This window comes from Ursus maritimus, unplaced genomic scaffold (genome assembly GCF_017311325.1).
Source record: "Ursus maritimus isolate PB19 unplaced genomic scaffold, ASM1731132v1 scaffold_20, whole genome shotgun sequence".
Lineage (NCBI taxonomy): Eukaryota > Metazoa > Chordata > Mammalia > Carnivora > Ursidae > Ursus > Ursus maritimus.
Window position 1 is genome coordinate 13657156 of NW_024424453.1, and position 19191 is coordinate 13676346.

The window sequence follows — 19191 nt, forward strand, 5'->3', positions numbered from 1 at the left end:
CTCTAAAAGAGAAGTGCCATGTGTGTAATAGGAGGGAAGGAATTGGTGGTGGCCATCTTTGGGGATTAGCTATGAAATTTATTGGTTGTCTGTTTATTCCCATTAGGTTATAATCTCCACGAAACAACAGGGACCTTATCTATCTTGTTTTATGGCTCTATTTCCAGCACCTAGAACAATGCCTGGCACATACCAGGTGCTCAGTAAATAAGTTAAGAAACATTTGATAAATGTTTGGGAAACGAAATGGACTGAACTTCCCCAGATTGGTCTTGCCAGGTTTGCTGATGTTAAGCATACTGATGCCTCACCAGATATGAGAGACCCTACATTTATAAAGTATTTCATTTCCTCTGCAAACAAGAAAAACTTGCCCTGAACACAAAATCTAGAAATAGATTTGGCATGTTTTCTAAATGGAAAATATTTCTTGTATCACCAGAAATTTTTTCCCACAGCTTGTGCGACATCAAAATATTGAAGTTGACTGAAAATACCCCATTTTTTAATCTTGGTGTGGACTAGAAACCATTTTTTTTCTTTTTTGGAGCAAAGGAAACAGAAATACTTCCTGATGTTTGGACTCCTCCAAATATCCTCAAACTGAAAATGTCCTTTCAAGACAGATTTTTTTTAAAAAAAAGACTACTGAGAAATGTCATTAGAAGTTTGGTCATCAACATGCACAGGGTTTGGTTATAACACCAGCACTTGTTTATTTAAGTGATTACATATGACCAAGGGCAGAAACGATTCCCTCAAATCCCTTCTTTGTTGGTCTTTACTGGTGAGTTCTATAAAATAATCCTGTGTTTAAACCTTCCTCTAAATCCCCCGTAAATTAGTAAGTGAGAATGTATTCATCTGAAGGATTTTAGTGATTTTTGAAGTTACAAAGAAGGATTTAATTTTTGAAATTACATTCACCGACTACCACTAACACAACGTCTTCTAATCTTGGTGTCCTCTTTAGTTTTCCCAGATTTGCTCCAAGTGATCCCCGCGAGTATCCACATCAACGTCATCCTCTTCTGCACAGTCCTGGTCATTCTAACCATGCTGGGAACAGCCCTCTTCACGTACAACGCTTTCGGCAAGCCCTTTGAAACCCTGCATGGTCCACTGGGGTTGTATCTTTCGAGCTTCATTTCAGGTGAGTACAAAATTCTACTTCTACTTCGAAGCACTTCTATCTGACACAAAGACAAACGTGCCTCCCGAGGTGTCAAAAGACAGGTCTACCTGAATGTAAGTGACAGTTCATAGACATGGATGTCCATCGTAGCGTTAGGTATGATTGCCAAAGTGGGGAAAAACGTAATTATCCAACAAGAGGGAATTTGGGATCTACATTGTGATGGTCTATATGGATAAACGCTGGCATTAAATTATATCTTTGAAGATGTAATCAAAAGGATGTATGCTTGGATCAAAAAATTAAGTGAATAAAACTGTGTAACATTTTATAAATATAAGATTTATAATAATAAGATTTTATGAACCGAATTGGAGTATATATAGACAGCATATATATTTATATTGTACATGTATTCTTTCTAGCTTCCCTATAGATACACAGAGAGAGAGAGAGAGAGCTCATCTGTTCTGTTCATAGTAGTTACCTCTGAGCAGTGAAATTATGGGTGATTTTTACTTTTTCTTATACTTTTTAGTATTTCCAAATGTTCAGTAATGTGCATGTATTTATTCACGATCAGGAAAATAAATAAAAATCATCCCAAAAAAGTAAAACACCAGTGTTCTGCCCACATAAGTTGTCATATTCAGGCTTATAGGTACTTTGTGTAGCGTAATGATAGGTGTGTCTGGGAAAGAATAAACTCTAAACTCAGAAATCAGTCCATCAATAAACACGTCCTACTCAATAACTAAGGCTGATGGAAGAGCATAGAAACTCCAGATAGTGCCGCAAGGCGCTTAGGATACATTTACCAGGAGAAGAGAAACATGAGAAAATCAAAACTGTACGCGTAACTTGCATGTAGCCCTTCTTCTATCAGAGGTCTCTGATTTCACCCCACTTCAGACTTGCAAAAGGACTTAGTACTCTGTCAGATTCCCAGGAAGCACCTGCAGTTCTCTTAAGGATTCCACGGGGAAGACAAGAGAGGTCACAACTCACACCAACAAACAGTAGATTGAAAATCTCGATGAGTCCGTTTCCTTCTCCTCTGACGTTACCCTTTGGCTGCCCCTGGGCCCCAGGCCCTTCTCTCTCTGGCCACTGCTCCCTTCCCCTAGCACAATCGAGGCCAGCCACAAGCTTGCAGAGCCCCCTCTCTAGAAAACAGAGCCTTGGGTCAACGGGCTCCCTCACTCGCAGGGCGGTACACTCTTTACCCACTCAGAACTGAGCGCGCATCTTGGAGCCTTACCTCATCCGCTTCTTGCTGATCAAATAATTTGCTTCCCCAAAGCAGTTCTCTCTCCAGTGGGGGTTCTGCTACTATTTCCCCCATGTCTCTCACCAGCAGATAACAGTGTTCAATCGGGCGGAAACGGAGACCCTAGGAGGGCAGAGTCTAAGTCTTTCTCATCTGTGTATCTCCAGCAAGAGCATTCAGCATGAGGCTCTGCACGCAGTAAACAACTCGACACATGTTTGCGGACTTGAGAAAGCAAACCCGGAAGGAGATGTGCGCCTGGGCACTTAGTACAGTTTAGAGAAATCAGAATTCCAGTGGGATGGGATTAGCAGAGCAGGCCCACAGAGGTGGCAGGACAGAAGCCAGAGAGGGGCGGGATGAAACCTGTAAAGGAAGGCTGAGGGCTTCGAGATAAGGGCAGAGGAGCAAAAGCACAGGTACAAGGTGCAGACAGACTGAGACAGTGATTCAATGTCATGGGCAGGTCCAGGTGAGAAGCGGATGTTGGCATTAGCTCCCCTCTCCCCCAATATACCAAACCAAACTGGTAGACCTGGGCGGTGTGCTATGTTAGTGAAGGCCATCAAATCAATCAGAGGCCAACCAGAAAACAGAATACACACTATTTTGACCAAGAGAACACAATGTTCTAAAGTGGTTCTTAATGTGGGGTTCCCAGACCAGCAGCATTTGCCGCACCTGGGAACTTGATAGAAAAGCAAATTCTCCGGCCCCGCCCCAAACCTGCTACTGCTTCAGAAACTGGGGTGGGACGGGGGGTGGGCAGCAATGTGTTCAACAAGCCTTTCAGGTGATTCTGATGCAAGCTCAGGTTTGAGGACCAGGGCTGTCAGGAACTGATGGAACAGGTGTTAGAGGACTGGTGACAGGAAATGGAGACCCCAAGGTGACTCGGAGATGGTAATCTCAGAAAGCATCTGCCATTCCCAGGGCTGAAAGAACCGAGGGAAGAATTTGGAGTTACCAGAACCTAGGTGCTTGAGAGAGGCCGGGGCGCTGGGTGTCAGACCTTTGAGGAGATGACAGTGTCGTGTGACACCAGCGGTGGCGGGGGGGGGGGGGGGGGGGTAGAGAGGGCTTGGGAAGTGCCCCCTCCCCAGCGCTGAGTACTGACAGAGCAGAATGGGAAGCAGCTGAGGAGGCAGACAATGAGTCCAGTCGAGAGAGAGTCGGGGGAGTCTTGACCCAGCATCACAAAGCAGAGCAAAAAAAGCACTGGTTCGAAGCCGAGCTACAACCACTTATTAACTGGCACAACCATCTCGCACTCCAGCTTCTGAATGAAATTCAGAAGAGCAGCCCATTTGGAAGACAAATTATTTGACAGTTCTAACGGATGACCGAACTAACAGTATTTGAAAAGCAAGATGACTCAGAGAATGCAGAATTTAATCCAAGTCCCAGATCTTATCTCGGCCCTCGGCCAAGTCTAATGCAAAGAAAACCTGAGCGCAGAAATATATGCGGGGACACACAGACCCTGGGCTTACATTATATCTTATTTATCTTTGAACTTGCTGCAAAAGCAGGTCCTCAATAAAGGTTTGTGGATGAGAGAAGGAAGGGAAGGGGAGTAGGAAAAGAAGAAGCCAGCTCCAGATCTGTCCTACAGAAGAAAAAGGCCTAGTATTTGCACCTTATCTACTTCTTTAAGCCCCAAATCCTTATTTGTTAAATACGAAAAATTTCAATAACTTTTTAAAAACTGTGCATGAGAAAAAACATGTTTAAGGGTCCAATGGACTGATGGTTGGTGACCTTTGGGGTAAACAGATCACTCTTGAATCACAGACTACCTTCTGCTTCAATCTACATACAGTAACTGGAAACCCCTGGCGTTTTGGAAATGTTTATCTGAAGTTGTAATATTCACGGAGATCCCAGCTCTACACCCTAATTGTGGGAGGATGGGGACTTACAGCCTTATCACAAACACTGTAACTCTGAGCCAACAGAGACACAGAAAGAAGGGAGAGCCTGTATTAGGAAGTCCTTTTGTTCCCGTGTGAGTCATACTCCACTGGAGACCCCCTTATTGGCCCACGGTGGGGATGTGAGCTCTCTTCCACTGAGTCTCCTCCCCTGTTTCTCTACCCAGGTGGCCTTCCTCACCGTCTACAGGGAAAATTCCTTCCTCCTGGGATCTCCTTTCTCTTCTCTCACTCACCCTTGGGTTCCCCAAGATTCCCCCTTTCCTTGTGCTGCTATCATTCGGGCCTACTGTATACCCCCTTGCTGGATGGCGACCCAAGGCTTGGCATCCTGAGGCATGAAGATGGGGGAGAAGGAAAGGGAAGGGGTCTTCCTTCCACACAGCCGGAGTAACAGTGCTCTGAGCATCCCCTTCTGTGTTCCAATGTGCATGCCAGACCCTGGACACAAAGCAGGAAAGGGAATAGACCTGCAGACTAGGCCACCAAATGCTTTATTCACCACAGCTGGCTCATGCTATGGCCTGATAACCTGTTGCCCTCCTGGACCAGATATTGCTTCCACTTCTCCTGGCTTCCGGTTTGGTCCATCACATTCCTCAGCCTTCTTCGTGCTGCATTTCTGTCCACTGTCATTGTTCACGAGACACATGCAACTCAGTCCCTTTGCTCTTTCTCATCTTGTCAATTATAAACTAGATTTGAGAAATCTTTCCCCAAGTTAGGATTTTAGTAATACCTTAATGGTCCCCCTGAATTCATTTTGGGCAGTGATTCTCTTTCTGGACCATGCACTAGAATCCCTTAAAGAATTTCCTAAAAATGTTGACACCAGGCCCCATGCTACACTAATTAAATTGGAGTCTCTGGGGGTGGAGTCTGGGTACAAGCGTGTTTTAAAGCTCCCTCGGTAATGTTAATGTGTGACCAGCATTGAGACCACTGATTGAGGTGCATACATCTCCCTTATTCAACAAACCCTGACTGAGAACCCACTATGTGGCCGCCATTATAATAGGCACTGGTGCTAGATATCACAACCAATCAATCAGGCACACAGGCCTGCCTTCATGGAATCTATAGTCTGGTGAGAGAGTCAAACAAAAGCATACATAAGTAATTAAAGATGACAATCATTCCAATAAGGGTGATAAATGTGCTGTTAGAATAGAGAATGAAGGGAAAGGAGGAATGGGGCTTTGATGCGGTGGTCAGCAACTAGTTCCAAGGACACAAAGGAGCTGAAGACCCCAGAGGCTTTCCTAAGGAGAGGAGAAAGCACACGTGAACACTCTAGAAAAAGAGGTCAGCTTGCCATAGGAACTGCAAGAAGGCCCATGTGCCTGGAGTAGGTAATGAGGGACAAATGGCCCAAAAGAAAAAAAAAATCATCCGCAAGACCTGTTGATGCCAATTAACGTCTGACCTCAAAAGCCATGGTAAATCTTTTACAATTGATTCTCATTGCATTGAGAAGCTTTCAGATTTTAAGAAAATGTCGGATAGCTGATTCACCTTTTAAGAAACGTCTGGTGAAAGACAGGCTATTGCCTTGGACATGGAGAGAGATGAATGGATTCAAAAAAAATTTTGAGACTAAATTCAAAACCTTTTGCAGGTGGCTTAAGCCAAGTAGACAGTGGTGGCATTAACCAAGATGAATAAGACAAGGGGAGGAACAGACTTAGAGTTTCAGGCAAGAAAGAGCTTGAAGGAGGAGCTTAGCACTAGAAATCAATGTTCTATTTGTGGTATGCCGAGTTTAAGACCCTAGGATGTATCCAAGCAGATATGGCAAAAAGCCAGTGGGATATAGGAGTCTGGAGCTCAGAGAAGAGGTCTAGACAAAAGACATAAATTTAGGAGTTGTCAGGATATAGATATTATTTAAAGCAATGGAAATGGATGAGCTCATCTAGAGAGAGAATGTAGATAGAAAAAAACTGGCATGGGACCAATCCCTGAAGAACACGGTCGGTTCGTATTTGCGTTGTGGAGGAAGGAGGGGCCAGCCAAGACACTGACTAGGTGTGTCCAGACAGGAGGAAGGAAAACCAAGAGGCTGTAAGATGGGAATGTTTCAAGAGTATGGCTGAATGGTGAGCGTTTTGAAAGCATAAATGGAAGAGGAAATGGGAGAGGAAGGCAGAATGGGGCAAGCGGTGGAAAACATTTCTCTCAAGGTTTATAATACAGCAGGAGAGACAAAGATGTACACAACTTAACGAAGTAGAGAAAGAGAGAGAGGCAGAGAAGAAGCAGCTGAGCATAGACGTAACTGGATCCATAGTTTCACACTGGAGCACTGATATATGAGTGTCTGCCTTTCTATATTCCATTCTAGAAGTTTCCCAGTTGATGGTGGAGTCCCAGATCTGCAAGGAAAAGAGAGCAGGCTAGGTAGAAGCCTTGCCATGGATCAATCACAGAACATCCTAGATCGTTCGGTGAATACTCTCTGAAAGTAATATGAAAGGTATTGACTCAGGCCTTTTAGAGGTGATGAAAACCTCCAAAATGAGGACTTATTGCAAATTATATTTATTGTGTCTTCTCTTACACAGAGCATCATGTTATGAGTTATACCAAGCAAGGCAAACAAATACGATAACTGCCTTCGTTTAGAAGGGGGATGTTCCTGGGGCTCCTAGGTGGCACAGTCAGTTAAGCATCGACTCTTGATTTTGGCTCAGCTCATGCTCTCAGGGTTGTGAGATTGAGCCCTCCATTAGGCTCCATGCTCAGCGTGAAGTCTGCTTAAGATTCTCTCTCTCCCTTTCCCTCTGCTCCTCCCCCCTGCTCTTTTCTCTCTCTCTCAAATAAATAAATAAATCTTTAAAAAAAATAAATACATAAAAGGGGGATGTTCCTAATACGGGCTTAATTAATTATGATCATTACAACTATGGCATAGAACATAAATAAACACAGTCACGGGGCGCCTGGGTGGCACAGCGGTTGGGCTTCTGCCTTCGGCTCAGGGCGTGATCCCGGCATGGTGGGATCGAGCCCCACATCAGGCTCCTCCACTATGAGCCTGCTTCTTCCTCTCCCAGTCCCCCTGCTTGTGTTCCCTCTCTCGCTGGCTGTCTCTATCTCTGTCAAATAAATAAAAAAAAGACAAAGACAAAAAAACACAGTCACACATGAAACACATAGACAGGAAAATAAAGAGCAGGACAAAAATAGAGGACAGCTTAGATTATATATCAGGATTAGTACTCCTAATATCCCGGCCTCTATACTATGTCTAGGGCATGTTATTCGGCAGCTGGTGGTCACAGACTATCCACTTCCAACCTTATGGAGGAGCTGTCACCCAAAGTCCAAGAAGAAGATACACAGGGATGTCCAGGCATCAGAGCCACCGGACCTGACGGTGGTAGGAAGAGTTGGCAATGAAAACATTCTACTAGTTTCTCGGCATAGACTTTAGAAAGGAGGCCACAGAAGGAGAGAAGTAATATTAGCCAGCCCGTGATGGCAAAGGACCAGGGCTCCTGTTCCGAGGCGCAGGTGGCAGCAGGGTAGCGAGAGGACGGTAGTCCAGGTTCCTCACATTGAAGGAGCCAGAACAGAGCCGTCTAACTCACTGTGCCCCAAACCCGGCCATGACCCTGTGCGAGCAGATGCTCAATCTTGTTCCATCACAATGGCAAACTCCCATCCTATGCAAAACATGCACACGTGTCTCCCTTTCTCTTTGATCTAGAGTCAAAGCCCAAGTCCTTGCTAGGACCTCCAAAGCACCACCTGACGCCTCCCCTGGCCACCCCCTTCCCTGCTTTATTTATTCTCCTTCGTGTATGCCCTTGCTTATCTTGTTATTTATTGACTCTTTTCCACTGTCCCCACCACTGGCAGCTCCCCGAGGACAGGGATTTCTGTGGGTGTATCCAGGGCTGTATCCGTGCGCCCGCAACAGGGCAGTAGGCATGCGATAAATACTTGTTGAATAAAAGACTAAAGTGGAAGGAGCTCTGTGTCTTTCCTGACAACGAAGGGTAGCCTCCTTTTCTGAAAGGCGATTCAAATCAGAAAAAGACTGTGTTTTTAGATCATTTCTTCTTTGCACCACTCTCACTAACGTGACATTTGTAAAAGGTAAGTCAGATGTTGGCTCTTCCACTTTCCAGTCTGGAAGACAAGGAGAAAAAGCTGGACCCAACTGGTGGTGTTCCTCCATCCACACCCGCTCTTCAGAAACACAGGACCAAATTGCTCCCCATCACGACCTCAAAATCTACTCTTAGGTATTAACTTGCTTTACTTGTCCCTCTGCCCCTCTTCTGGATGGCAGCCATTGGTCTCCGTACCCCTGTGGAGTCAGAACTGCTTTCATTTGCAGAAGAAATTATTGCTGGAGACCTCACCTTTGCTAGCTGGCTCTCTACTGAGATTGCACGATTTCACAGAAAATTAGTGCCTACACCTGCAAAGCTGTGGCTTTCCCACCCACATTTATCATCTTTCAAGACTCCTTAAAGAAGGAAATGATCAATTTATCACTCTGTAGAGGAAATGGAATGCCTCTAATATTTGTCATCTATAAGAGAGTTTAAAGATGACGTGCTCGCTTTCTGGAAATGCTGGCCATTACTTTAAATGGAATTGAAATTCTAATTTATTATTTCCCAAAATACAATCTTAGTGATAATAGGAGAATGTATCAGAGCTTTTTTTTTTTTTTTTCACCCTCGAGGACACGTTTGCACTGAAACCCCTGGTCCCCTGGACTCCCACGGATCCTGGCAGGATGTTCCCACCCCTAAAGGCATAGTCAGCTTCAGGGCCAGCCAGGGATGAAGAGGCAGCTTTCTTGTTGGCTGTGACCTTTGTTCCCTATATTGTAAGGGCTGGAGGAGAGAGGCATCCAATTCTGCAGCTCCAGACAGCTGCCAGAGGACAGTCATGAGTGTGCAGTGTCTAGCACATTACAAATGTTTGTTAATTGACTGGTAATTCATTGTGTGACAGTCCTATAACTCAGCTATCCTTTTCAGTCAGGGATTAACTCAGTAATCAGTCATTACAGGGGAAAAAATATTACAGTACCAGCCAGATGGCAGGACAATCAAACACATAAAGGAAAATGGCTGGTCTCTGGGGAAGAAGCAAAGCAGCAAAACCTGGGTCCTGTGCCTGGTTACGTTCCAAATTCTAGCTGGAGCACGTCTTGGCAGGCTTTCCTATGTCTAGTGTACTCTAACCTTTCTTATGAGCCGGAGCAGTGTTGGTCAGATGAACAGGTGAGCCATCTGTCCCAATGGCCCCCGCTGAGTTTGGACTCCTGGTATGCCTGGATCACTGGGAAAAGGAAGAAGGAAGCGTGCAGGCCTGATCCTAGCATTTGTGAGGCCTTGAGCAAGAGTATTAATGAAAGCCCATCTACCCCATGTCCAAACATTTAAAAGTTATGAGCTAATAAACTATTCAATGGGACACGTTTTATCCTTCTGCCTTGACAAACATCTCCCCGTAAGGACCTGGAAGGCCAAATTCACATTTAGAATTCTGGACCCAAATGTGGTGATGGAGGACAGCTGGCCCCTGTCTGTCCATCTCCCTCCCCTTGCTGGCTTCCACCCACACTGTAATGGGCCTCAAGTATACACGTGTGGACACTCGCCTGAGCATGCAAGCTCGGACCATGCCCTTGAAATAGCTGGCCCTGAAGTCTCTGCAGCACCAGCCACAAAGTCTGCCCTTGGGAGGACTGACCCGAGGAAGATTAGCTGCACATGCAGTCCTGGAAATGTGCTCAGAGCTGTGTGGGGAGGGAATTCCCAGGTCCTGGGAGTATGGTCTGGAATGTGGGTCAGGGACTGAAGATGGGCTCATCCCACTGACTTCAAGGATTCCTCCTTGTGGGAAGGGGTCTTTCTAGAAGAGAGAGAGAGCAGCACCCTCCAAATGTGGGAGCCACAGCACAAGCCCCTTGCTGGGGACTAAAGGACATATTAGAAAAGTGCTAAGCCCTATTTCCACCATCACCCCCATCCCTGACACACCTCTCTCTGTGTGCCTAGTAGCCAGGCCACAAAGAGAAGATACATTTCATGTATATCTTTTGGTTCGTAAGTTGTAGTTATCCTTGGTCCCACATCTCTTTTAGAGCCATGGACAGAGAGAAGCAAAGATATCCTAATATCACAGTGAGTGGTTTCCCTTCGCATCTCTTCATAGTCATGAGGGTGGCAGAAACTCAAGCTAGGTCACTATGCTCCGTCTCTGAAACAACAAGGGTGACCTCATGGTCAACTCCAGAATCCAGAGCAGAATCCCAGACCATCCTCTCAACTACTGGACCATGCACTCTGTTTTGGGAGCTCGCACGCTTGGATGATTAGCTATGGTGAAAGGCTGTGAGTCTGAAGATACCCCAAACAACCTTTACTTTGGGAATTTGAAATACAGTCTCACTATGATGCTGTCTCCTTAACAAAGTAGTACCTTTAAAATATTTAACAACTTGAAAAGGAAACCGAGCTCGAATTTTCCTTTCAAGCACTAAGGAAATACAGTGTTTCGCTTCTGTCTGAAATTCACCATCTCCTCAGACAAAGAAGGCTCTTTTGGTAAAAGCAATGGCATTTTCTCCACAATTTTCAAATAAAAGATAAAGAGAAAACAGCATTGCAGCCTTTTTGTTGGATCTAACAAGAAAGGAATAATACGGTTTTGCCAGGGGAGAGCCCTGGTTTTAAGTTCAGAATACAAAAATAGGCTGACAAATTTTACAAAAGAATATTCTCAACGACTGCTCTGAGGCCAGCGAGAAGTGAAGTTTCAAGAAAACTAGATCATTTGATTATTTGGGGGTATATTAGGATGACAATCAGGCTGATGGGTCAATCCTATGAGAAATTCTAAAATAGAAGAAATGTGATTTCTCCTTCCCTGCTCACCCCACCCCTCAGCCCTTACCCTCACACGATCCATTCTCTTCCTCTATCTCAGCCCAAACCTGGCCTTTGGGAAAAGAATGGGGCCATCATTTGCATACAGCTACTCATGTCCAGACCACTCTCCCCACACAGTCCAGCATCCCTTCACTCGGCTGACTTTTCCTACAGCTACTTCCAAAGAACCTTCCATGATGCTATCTATCCTCTCAGTACCAGCCACCTGTACCTCCCTAGCTATTACATAAACTCACTGCAATGGGTTTATAATTGTCTAACCTGTCCGATTATACTGTTAGAGGAGAAACCATATCCATTTCCTATAACGTTTAAATCTCCACCAGTGTGCCCGTGGTTGGCACCTAACAAGTCGAATCCAGTAAATGAATGAGTGAATTAATGAATGGGAACTTAAGCCACTATATTGCTGTTCCCAGGGTGTTTGAATTACAGCAAGGGAAGAGCAAAAAGCACTTACCCCTCCTAAAGGAGTCGTAAGCCTAATGGGAGAGTATTTGGAGGAACAAGGCGCTGTGATGCACTCTGTTTTGGGGGGCCTATCTGATACAGTCAGGTTTTTTTTGGTGTGTGGTGGGGCGGGATAAGGGATTATGGTAAGGACTTGCGAGAGGAAAGGAATACATAAAATTCATAGGAATAGCTACCAATTAGTAAGCATTTATATGTCAATTCTAATAACAATTGCTAATTGGGCATCATCTTTATTATCCACATTTTACAGGTGAGAAAATTGAGACTTGGAGATTAAAATTGCCCAATCTCACAGAGTAAGTGGAAGACTCAGGGTCTGAATCCAAAGCAGTCTGCCCTAAGTCAGAAGACCAGCTCAGCAAGTCTCCTATTAGCTGGAACCCCAGTGTGGTGGCTTGGGATCAACACTAGCTGTAGAAGTCCTTGGATCCTGGCTCTCCACTGTGTTCCCGATCTTGCCGCCTGCTTCGGCCCCCTGTGCCATCCACCCATCTGGGGGTCTCCCATTCTCCATCTGCAGTGAGAGAGGGCCTATCAGAGTTTCCAGGCACCACTCAGTATGGAGTGCCTCTGTCCTGCAGAGAGCTCACCCCAGACCTCAGCTGTACCAGTTAAGTTTAGATTAGGCTACCAATGAGTGGTAAATGAGGGGGAAATAATAATAGTGGACTAAACAAAATAGAGATTTATTTTTCTTTCCCATAAAAGCCTAGAGTTTGAAATCCAGGGTTGGTCTGGTAGTTCCAGGTGTCTGGGATCCAGACTCCTCCTTTCTCGTTTTTCTATAGCACATGGCTTGCATTTCTGAGGCCACCTGCTCCAAAATGCCTGCTGCAGCTCCAACCATTGCATCCATATTTCAACTACACGATGGAGGAAGGGGGGAAAGAAAGGGCAGGGCTCTGATACATGCAGACTTCAAGGAAACGTTCCTGCCCCTACATTCCACTCCTCCTCAAACAATGTAGCCTTTATTCAAGGCAGCCACATGTCTAGGTAAAAATCCCGAGTTCTGTTAGAAACATGGAGAACAAATACTGTTTGCCTCAACACCTTATCTATGGCTCCCTCTGCCCAGGGACTCCTGTGGGCAGCTGTGGCCAGGTGGGAGCTGGAGGAGAGGGGAAGTCAAGTAGCCCTTCCGAAAGAAGCCCTAGGCCCTTCCACAAGGGGGCTGTATGACTGACATTTTTCCTATGTGGCCTATGAAATATAGAGAAATTTGTTCTCTTAAAACCACATCATAGCAGTGGCTGTTTTGTAACCTCATTCCAACACTGTGATCTTAAGGTGTCCAGCAATTCAACCTTCTCATCACACAGAGAGGAACATCTCCCAGTCTTGGTGAGATCAGCTAGATTCTACCCTCCCCACCCCCACCAAGTCTGCTTCACTCAGAGACATAACCCAGGCCCTTCCACCCATCAGTTGGAGAATCAGGCTCATGATTACCAATTTGAAATGATATATTTTCGCAGAAGAATGCAAATGAGGACGATGATAAAAGCTTTCTTCAGTTTGCGCACTGACCCTCTTCCCTGTCCCTTACAATCTGAAAATATTTCTGCCAACACATTGTTTGTTCCTTCTGTTACAGGCTCCTGCGGCTGTCTTGTCATGATATTGTTTGCCTCTGAAGTGAAAATCCACCACCTCTCAGAAAAAATTGCAAATTATAAAGAAGGGACTTATGCCTACAAAACGCAAAGTGAAAAATACACCACGTCGTTCTGGGTTGTTTTCATTTGCTTTTTTGTTCACTTTTTGAATGGGCTCCTAATACGACTTGCTGGATTTCAGTTTCCTTTTGCAAAATCTAAAAACACAGAGACAACTAATGTAGCTGCAGATCTAATGTACTGAAAGGCAAATACTTCTGCAGTCTTCCAAGGAAGGGAGCAGACTTGCTTTGGTCACTTGGAAATGGTTAATTTTGTCCATCCTTTCAGACGCACAAATTAAAGCACCCAAACCCTCCATGACAATGTTTACAAATGATGTGCTAAGGGTACAGGCTGGAAAGGAAGGGGAGCAGAAGGAAGGTTTTGGAAGGTTGTTTTACCTGGTGGGAACTGGGTTCTTTTTTTTTTTTTTTTTAAGATTTTATTTATTTATTTGAGAGAGAGAAAGAGAGAGAGAGTGAGAGCCTGCACAGAAGCATGGGGTGGGGGGCAAAGGGAGAGAGCATCCCAGACTCCCCACTAAGCAAGGAGCCCTACAACAGGGGCTCCATCTCATGACCCTGAGATCAGGACCTGAGCCGGTGTTCAACCTACCGAACCACCAGGTGCCCCTGAGAACTGGGTTGACAAGAATGGACAAACTGTTCCACTCTCTGCATATCAAGTATAAACTGTCTGCTCCATCAGGGAGGAGTCAAAAGGTATGAAGACTATATTTTCATACAAATACTATCTCTGATATATCCACCCATTTGTTGCCAGAGATAGGAAGAAACAGAGCTGGAATCACTTTCCTAAGATGATAGTGCATTAAATGGGCATTGATAAAAAGTACCAACATACTTTTTTTTAAGTTTGTTTAAAGCACAGTCTTATGATCTATTCCTGTTGGTCAAAATTTGCAAACCTCTAAAAGGAAAAAAAAAAAAAAGGAAACGCAGTACTTTCAAAGACATAATTGCCGGGACCACTGAGGAATCATGAAAAATGTTTCTTCCTAGTAAACTTAATGCAAAATGACTCATTGGGGCTGTTGTTTCTAACTTTAGTGTCTTTAAGCACTAACTCTCAATTATGAAAATTACATTACATTCTGGGATTATGATGGTATCATTGCATCTTGGGTTTTGGTCTGGCTGTCACAAAGCATGACCCAAGTCCATTTTCTTTTTCCTGAATTATCCATGAAATTCATCTGTAGCTGACCAAAGTCCACAACTGAGCCTGGAATGGACTCTTCTTCTATCCCGTACCTGTTACCCTCAAGAAAGTACTCAGGAAGAAGCAAGGAGGGACAGAACATACCACCAGGCCCCTCACCACAGCTGCTGGGTACTTAGGCCCCATACAAGAGGTCCTGAAAGTGCTCATTAAAAAAAAAAAAAACCTTTTTCCCTTTCAAAACAATTTATAAGAAGCAAATGACTATTTGTATCCCTGGTAAGTAACTTGCTCTGATGGTGATCTGTGGTCCACAGTTTCCAGATGCCTGTCCCCACGCCTTCATTCAGGAAATATACCTGGAGAATTTTTTTTAAACATTTATTTATTTATTTATTTATTTATTTTTAGCGGTGGGAGGGGCAGAAGGAGAGGGAGAGACAGAATCTCATGCAGACTCCACACTCAGTGCAGAGCCCGATGCAGAGCTCCATCTCAAGACCCTGACATCATGACCCGAGATGAAACCAAGAGTGAGACATATAACCAACTGAGCCACATTGCGCCCCATACCTGGAGAATTTCTAGAAGACCACAAGCCAGTCTAGTGATGAAGGGGATGTTTATTTCAGCACAGGCCAGTGGAGCCGGTGCTGGAAATCTTCATGCAACCGTTAAACACAGAAGCGTTGGTAGCTGGGAGCGGGCAGGAAGGCACAAGGACCTTCCCCGCCGTGGGTAATTGGCCTGAGATCCCGGAAGGCCAGGTCCCCACATTCTCATTTGACCTCCCTCTCTTCTCAGAGGTTTGAAAAACTTCTAACACCAAGCTTTCTTCTTTAGAAAACAAGTCCCTGGTTGTTCTCTATTCTGTACAAAGAGAAAACTCGGAGCAGCAGCTGAAAATCTAATGAGAACCTAATAGGCAAACTAACAATAGTCCCTGGATGGGAAGTAGAGGCAGGGCTGCTGGTCCCTGCAAATTGTGCCGCACACAAAAATAAAACAGGATTCAATCTGGGTCCTTGGAAGAGTGCACTCATGTTGTCTCCCTCTCGTTTCTCAGATGAAATGTGTGGTCACAGTGGCCTGAGTAACCTTTAGAAGAGGGATCTGGACAGGACTTCTCTGTGGCTCTATGAGGATCAAAGGCGCCAGGGAATGGCACTCATTATGCGGTGTCCGACCTCCCTCCCCAGGTGGCAGCCAGCAGTCTCACATTCTCCCGGGGACGCGGGGCCCCCTGCTGGCTCCGGGGCTGCAAACACATCTCCACAGTGGGTCTGTCGGGGCTCCTTTCCACGTGTGGGCAGACGCCCTCAGCTCAGAGAATATCAGTGCTCACCACGCTGGGGGAAAGGATGGGAAGGAGCTAGGAAAGCCGTCCCAAGTCCTTCGGGGTACACCCTGCACTGAACATGCAAGACATGTTCACTGCTGTGGAAGGAAGCTTCTGGACTAAGTGCAGCTTGGGTGGGCTACAAGGAGGAGGAGGGCACCTCACCTCTCTCGCTTTGCAGTCCATCAGAGGTCTTTTGCTCTCATTGGTCCCATCTGCTCCTTCAGAGCAGCTGCTCTCAAGTCACTTTGCAAGCATTCAAGGCTGATCAGTCTGGCTGGTGGCTTACACATTACACAATCTTAGGACAACTGTTCCCCTCCCCCTCTGCCGATTTTCCGGGACAGGCTTGGGCGGGGGTCATGCCCCCTCCCAACTCTGGTGGAGGGAGGCTGGGTTTGCCCTGGCAGGAGTGGGGTGCACCAGCTTCGAAGCAAGCATGACTTGCCATTAAGGTGTCCGGACCATTTACTGATGGAAACCTGAACAAGAGGTACGAGAGATGCTCTGGGAGGTAGGGGGCAGGGAGCTTTAACCTCTCTCTCGGTTGTCCTCAACCTCTCCCCTTCCAGTAAGATCCAGTACAGGTAAAACTGTGGTTTTACCAAACAAACAAAACAAACAAAAATGTTTGTTCCAGACCAGTCCCAAGCCATCTGCCCTGTTTTTCTAACTGCTTTGCTGTCCCTGGTCCCTTCTATTTAGATGTTTAGAGCCTGCACCGTCTGCGTGCTCAGTGTTTGAACTGGTGGCACGCCAGTTCTGAAGCCCGTTCAACGTGGCAGTCATTCCTGGCTCAGGGCTGATGGCTGGTTCGGCAGATAAGTCCCCTTCTCCAAGTGACAAGGGACAAAGCAACGTGGGTCAGTTTCGAGAAACAGACACCTGCTCCTTAAAACTAGAGAGAGAAAGGCTGGGCAGGCATGGGGCCCTGGATTCTGGGATGAAATTCCCCCTCAGGAAACACCCTGAGATAAAATGCTCCTAAAAATGTTACTGTAAATTTAATAAATGTATACTCTGATTTATAGACATTATGACCACTCCCCCACAACTCCCCCTGAGATAACCAGATACACCTGCAGTGTCACACCCAGAGCTGGGACTTACTGGCCCTATTGGGAAAGTCTGAATGAGTCTGAGGCTGAGTGGGGGACGACCCAAGTCAGAAATCTCCAGAGTGTTTCCTGCAGAGCCTAAAGGACAGTATTAGACAATGGTTGTAGAGACCCTGTGGGAATAGCTGTGCTGTGAAAACCAGCCAACAAATAAAAGGCAAGTGTCTTAAAGGATTATGTTTCTTTGCTAAAATCTTGATGTGAGGGGTTTTGATCTGCTCTCAGAGTGAACAGAATGGTAGATGTGTCCTCCCCCGTGAGCCGTGAATCTAATTCTGGAGGGAGTGAGACCTGGGGCTCCCACTAGCCTCTGTCACCTCTGTCCTCCAATAGGCTTTGTAAGCAGGTGCACAAAGTGGTGGCCTAGGTCTCTCAAGTATCTGAGCGCATGCCCTACGGAAACACGCAGTCTCCGTGCTCACAAGCAGCTCACCAGCACCCCCCGCCCTAGCCCCAACACCTGCCTTCTCCTCCGGTTCGGATTTGCCAGGGACTGTCCCTATCCAAAAAAGTGTATTGTATCTAATTCACAGGCATGGATTCCAGGATGCCACAACTCACCAATTTGCACTTAAATGGCTACCCTTCCATTTAGCCAAGTGTAACGAAGGATGGTGTGTGCTGCACATCCCAGGCCAGAAACCCCAAGAGAAGCTGGCGTGCACACTTACTTCCTGCCACGTAGGTGCCCTCTTTGCCCTCTGCTCCTCTGCTGTCACCCTCTCCCCCTGACTCTCTGTAGCAGACAAATGCTATGAGTTCTCCACCACATTCTTCTTAGGCACACAGCCGAGCCATGTTTCCCAGCCTCCTTTGCAGCTGGGGTCACGGGAGAGTGTCTGGACGGATGGGACACAGGCTGACGTGACTCATGCCACTCGCAATCCTGGCCCTGCAGAACCTTCTATACAGTCTCCAGATCCGTCCTCACCTGCTCCTGCAGCTTCGGAGCTCAAGGGGTCCGGATGGCGAGCCTACAGCCCAGAGGCAGGCCTCGTGACCTGCACTGCAGTGTGCCCAGAGTGGTAACGAAACTTTCTGGCAAGCCGCTGAGTTTGGTTATTTGTTGCTGCAGCTTAGCTTAACTTAGCCTGGCCAACAGGGCCCTCCTTCTAGCAAAGCTCTTCTCCCTCATGCCAAGAAAACACTTCTCTAGGCCTCTTGAGTGGTAGCCTAAGGCCAGGAGCTCCCTCCACCACCACCACCACCACTGAGCTCTTCTGGGTGTCACTGTCCCTCAAGAAGCTGTGGCCGGTGGCCCCATGACCCACCACCCACTGAAATAAAGACCAGAGAGTGAATCTTCTGCATAAATATCTAAAGAGGAAATGAACACTTCGCTTATGCTGATAGCCTTCAGGATTCTTTCCAAATGACAATTAATAAACCCTTTTTCATCCATTCAAAACCATTTTATCTTGCATCTACAATGGATCTCGCTGTGTATAAGGCACTGAGGATTGTGGGGGAGGAAAAGTAAAAAGAATGAGAAAAAAAATTTGAAAAAATCTTTTGTTGAGAGCAGAGAAGAATATCCTTCAAGACTCTCCATCCTTATTTTATTTTTAAGGTTTTAATTTATTATTAAAGACAGAGTTTTTAAGTTTGCCAACAAAAAACCCCAAACTAATCCAGTGACATTCCTTGACTACGTTAATTTCCAAAAAAAAAAAAAAAATCAACAATTATTCTAGAGTTTCAATTTTCACAATACGGTGAAGAACTGTCTACCTAATTAAAGAATACCAAATAAAGTTCTTTAACGTGTCTGTAAGAGCGGGGAGGGCGGTTCCATCACCATGTAGGTTTGGAGGTATCACCTGGGTGGCACTTAGTCAGGCAGCCATTTCCCCCACACACACCACTAGTTCCCCTCACTCTCTCCCTCCTGAGGGGTCAGGGTATTTGGAGGAGGGATATTCTACAGTACTGGGTCAGACAAAGCCTTAGTGAAGTCTTGGGGCCCAGAATAGCGTCCCTCCTACAGGTCTCTTGGTGGGCGACCTGCTCCCTGCTGCCATCTTGGGCTTCCCCTAGACAGCAATGAGGATGAGAACTGCACACTAACTCAGTTTCCCCAGTGTTCTCTGGCACTGGAAGAAGACGGTACCTGCCCCAGCACAGATTCCAGGTTTAATCTAGGAGTACCTCCTCT

General features: G+C 45.9%; 1 protein-coding gene across 1 annotated transcript in view; it reads left to right on the top strand.

Moving 5' to 3' along the window:
* The window catches only part of CLRN1 (clarin 1), a 33552-nt gene extending 19739 nt beyond the window's left edge, over positions 1-13813 (top strand). Inside the window, exons 2-3 of the mRNA XM_008707135.2 lie at positions 974-1153; positions 13334-13813. Of these exons, the coding sequence (XP_008705357.1) occupies positions 974-1153; positions 13334-13599 (446 nt within the window). The 3' untranslated portion in view covers positions 13600-13813. The remainder of the gene's footprint in view (positions 1-973; positions 1154-13333) is intronic.
* Positions 13814-19191: the final 5378 nt, after the last annotated feature.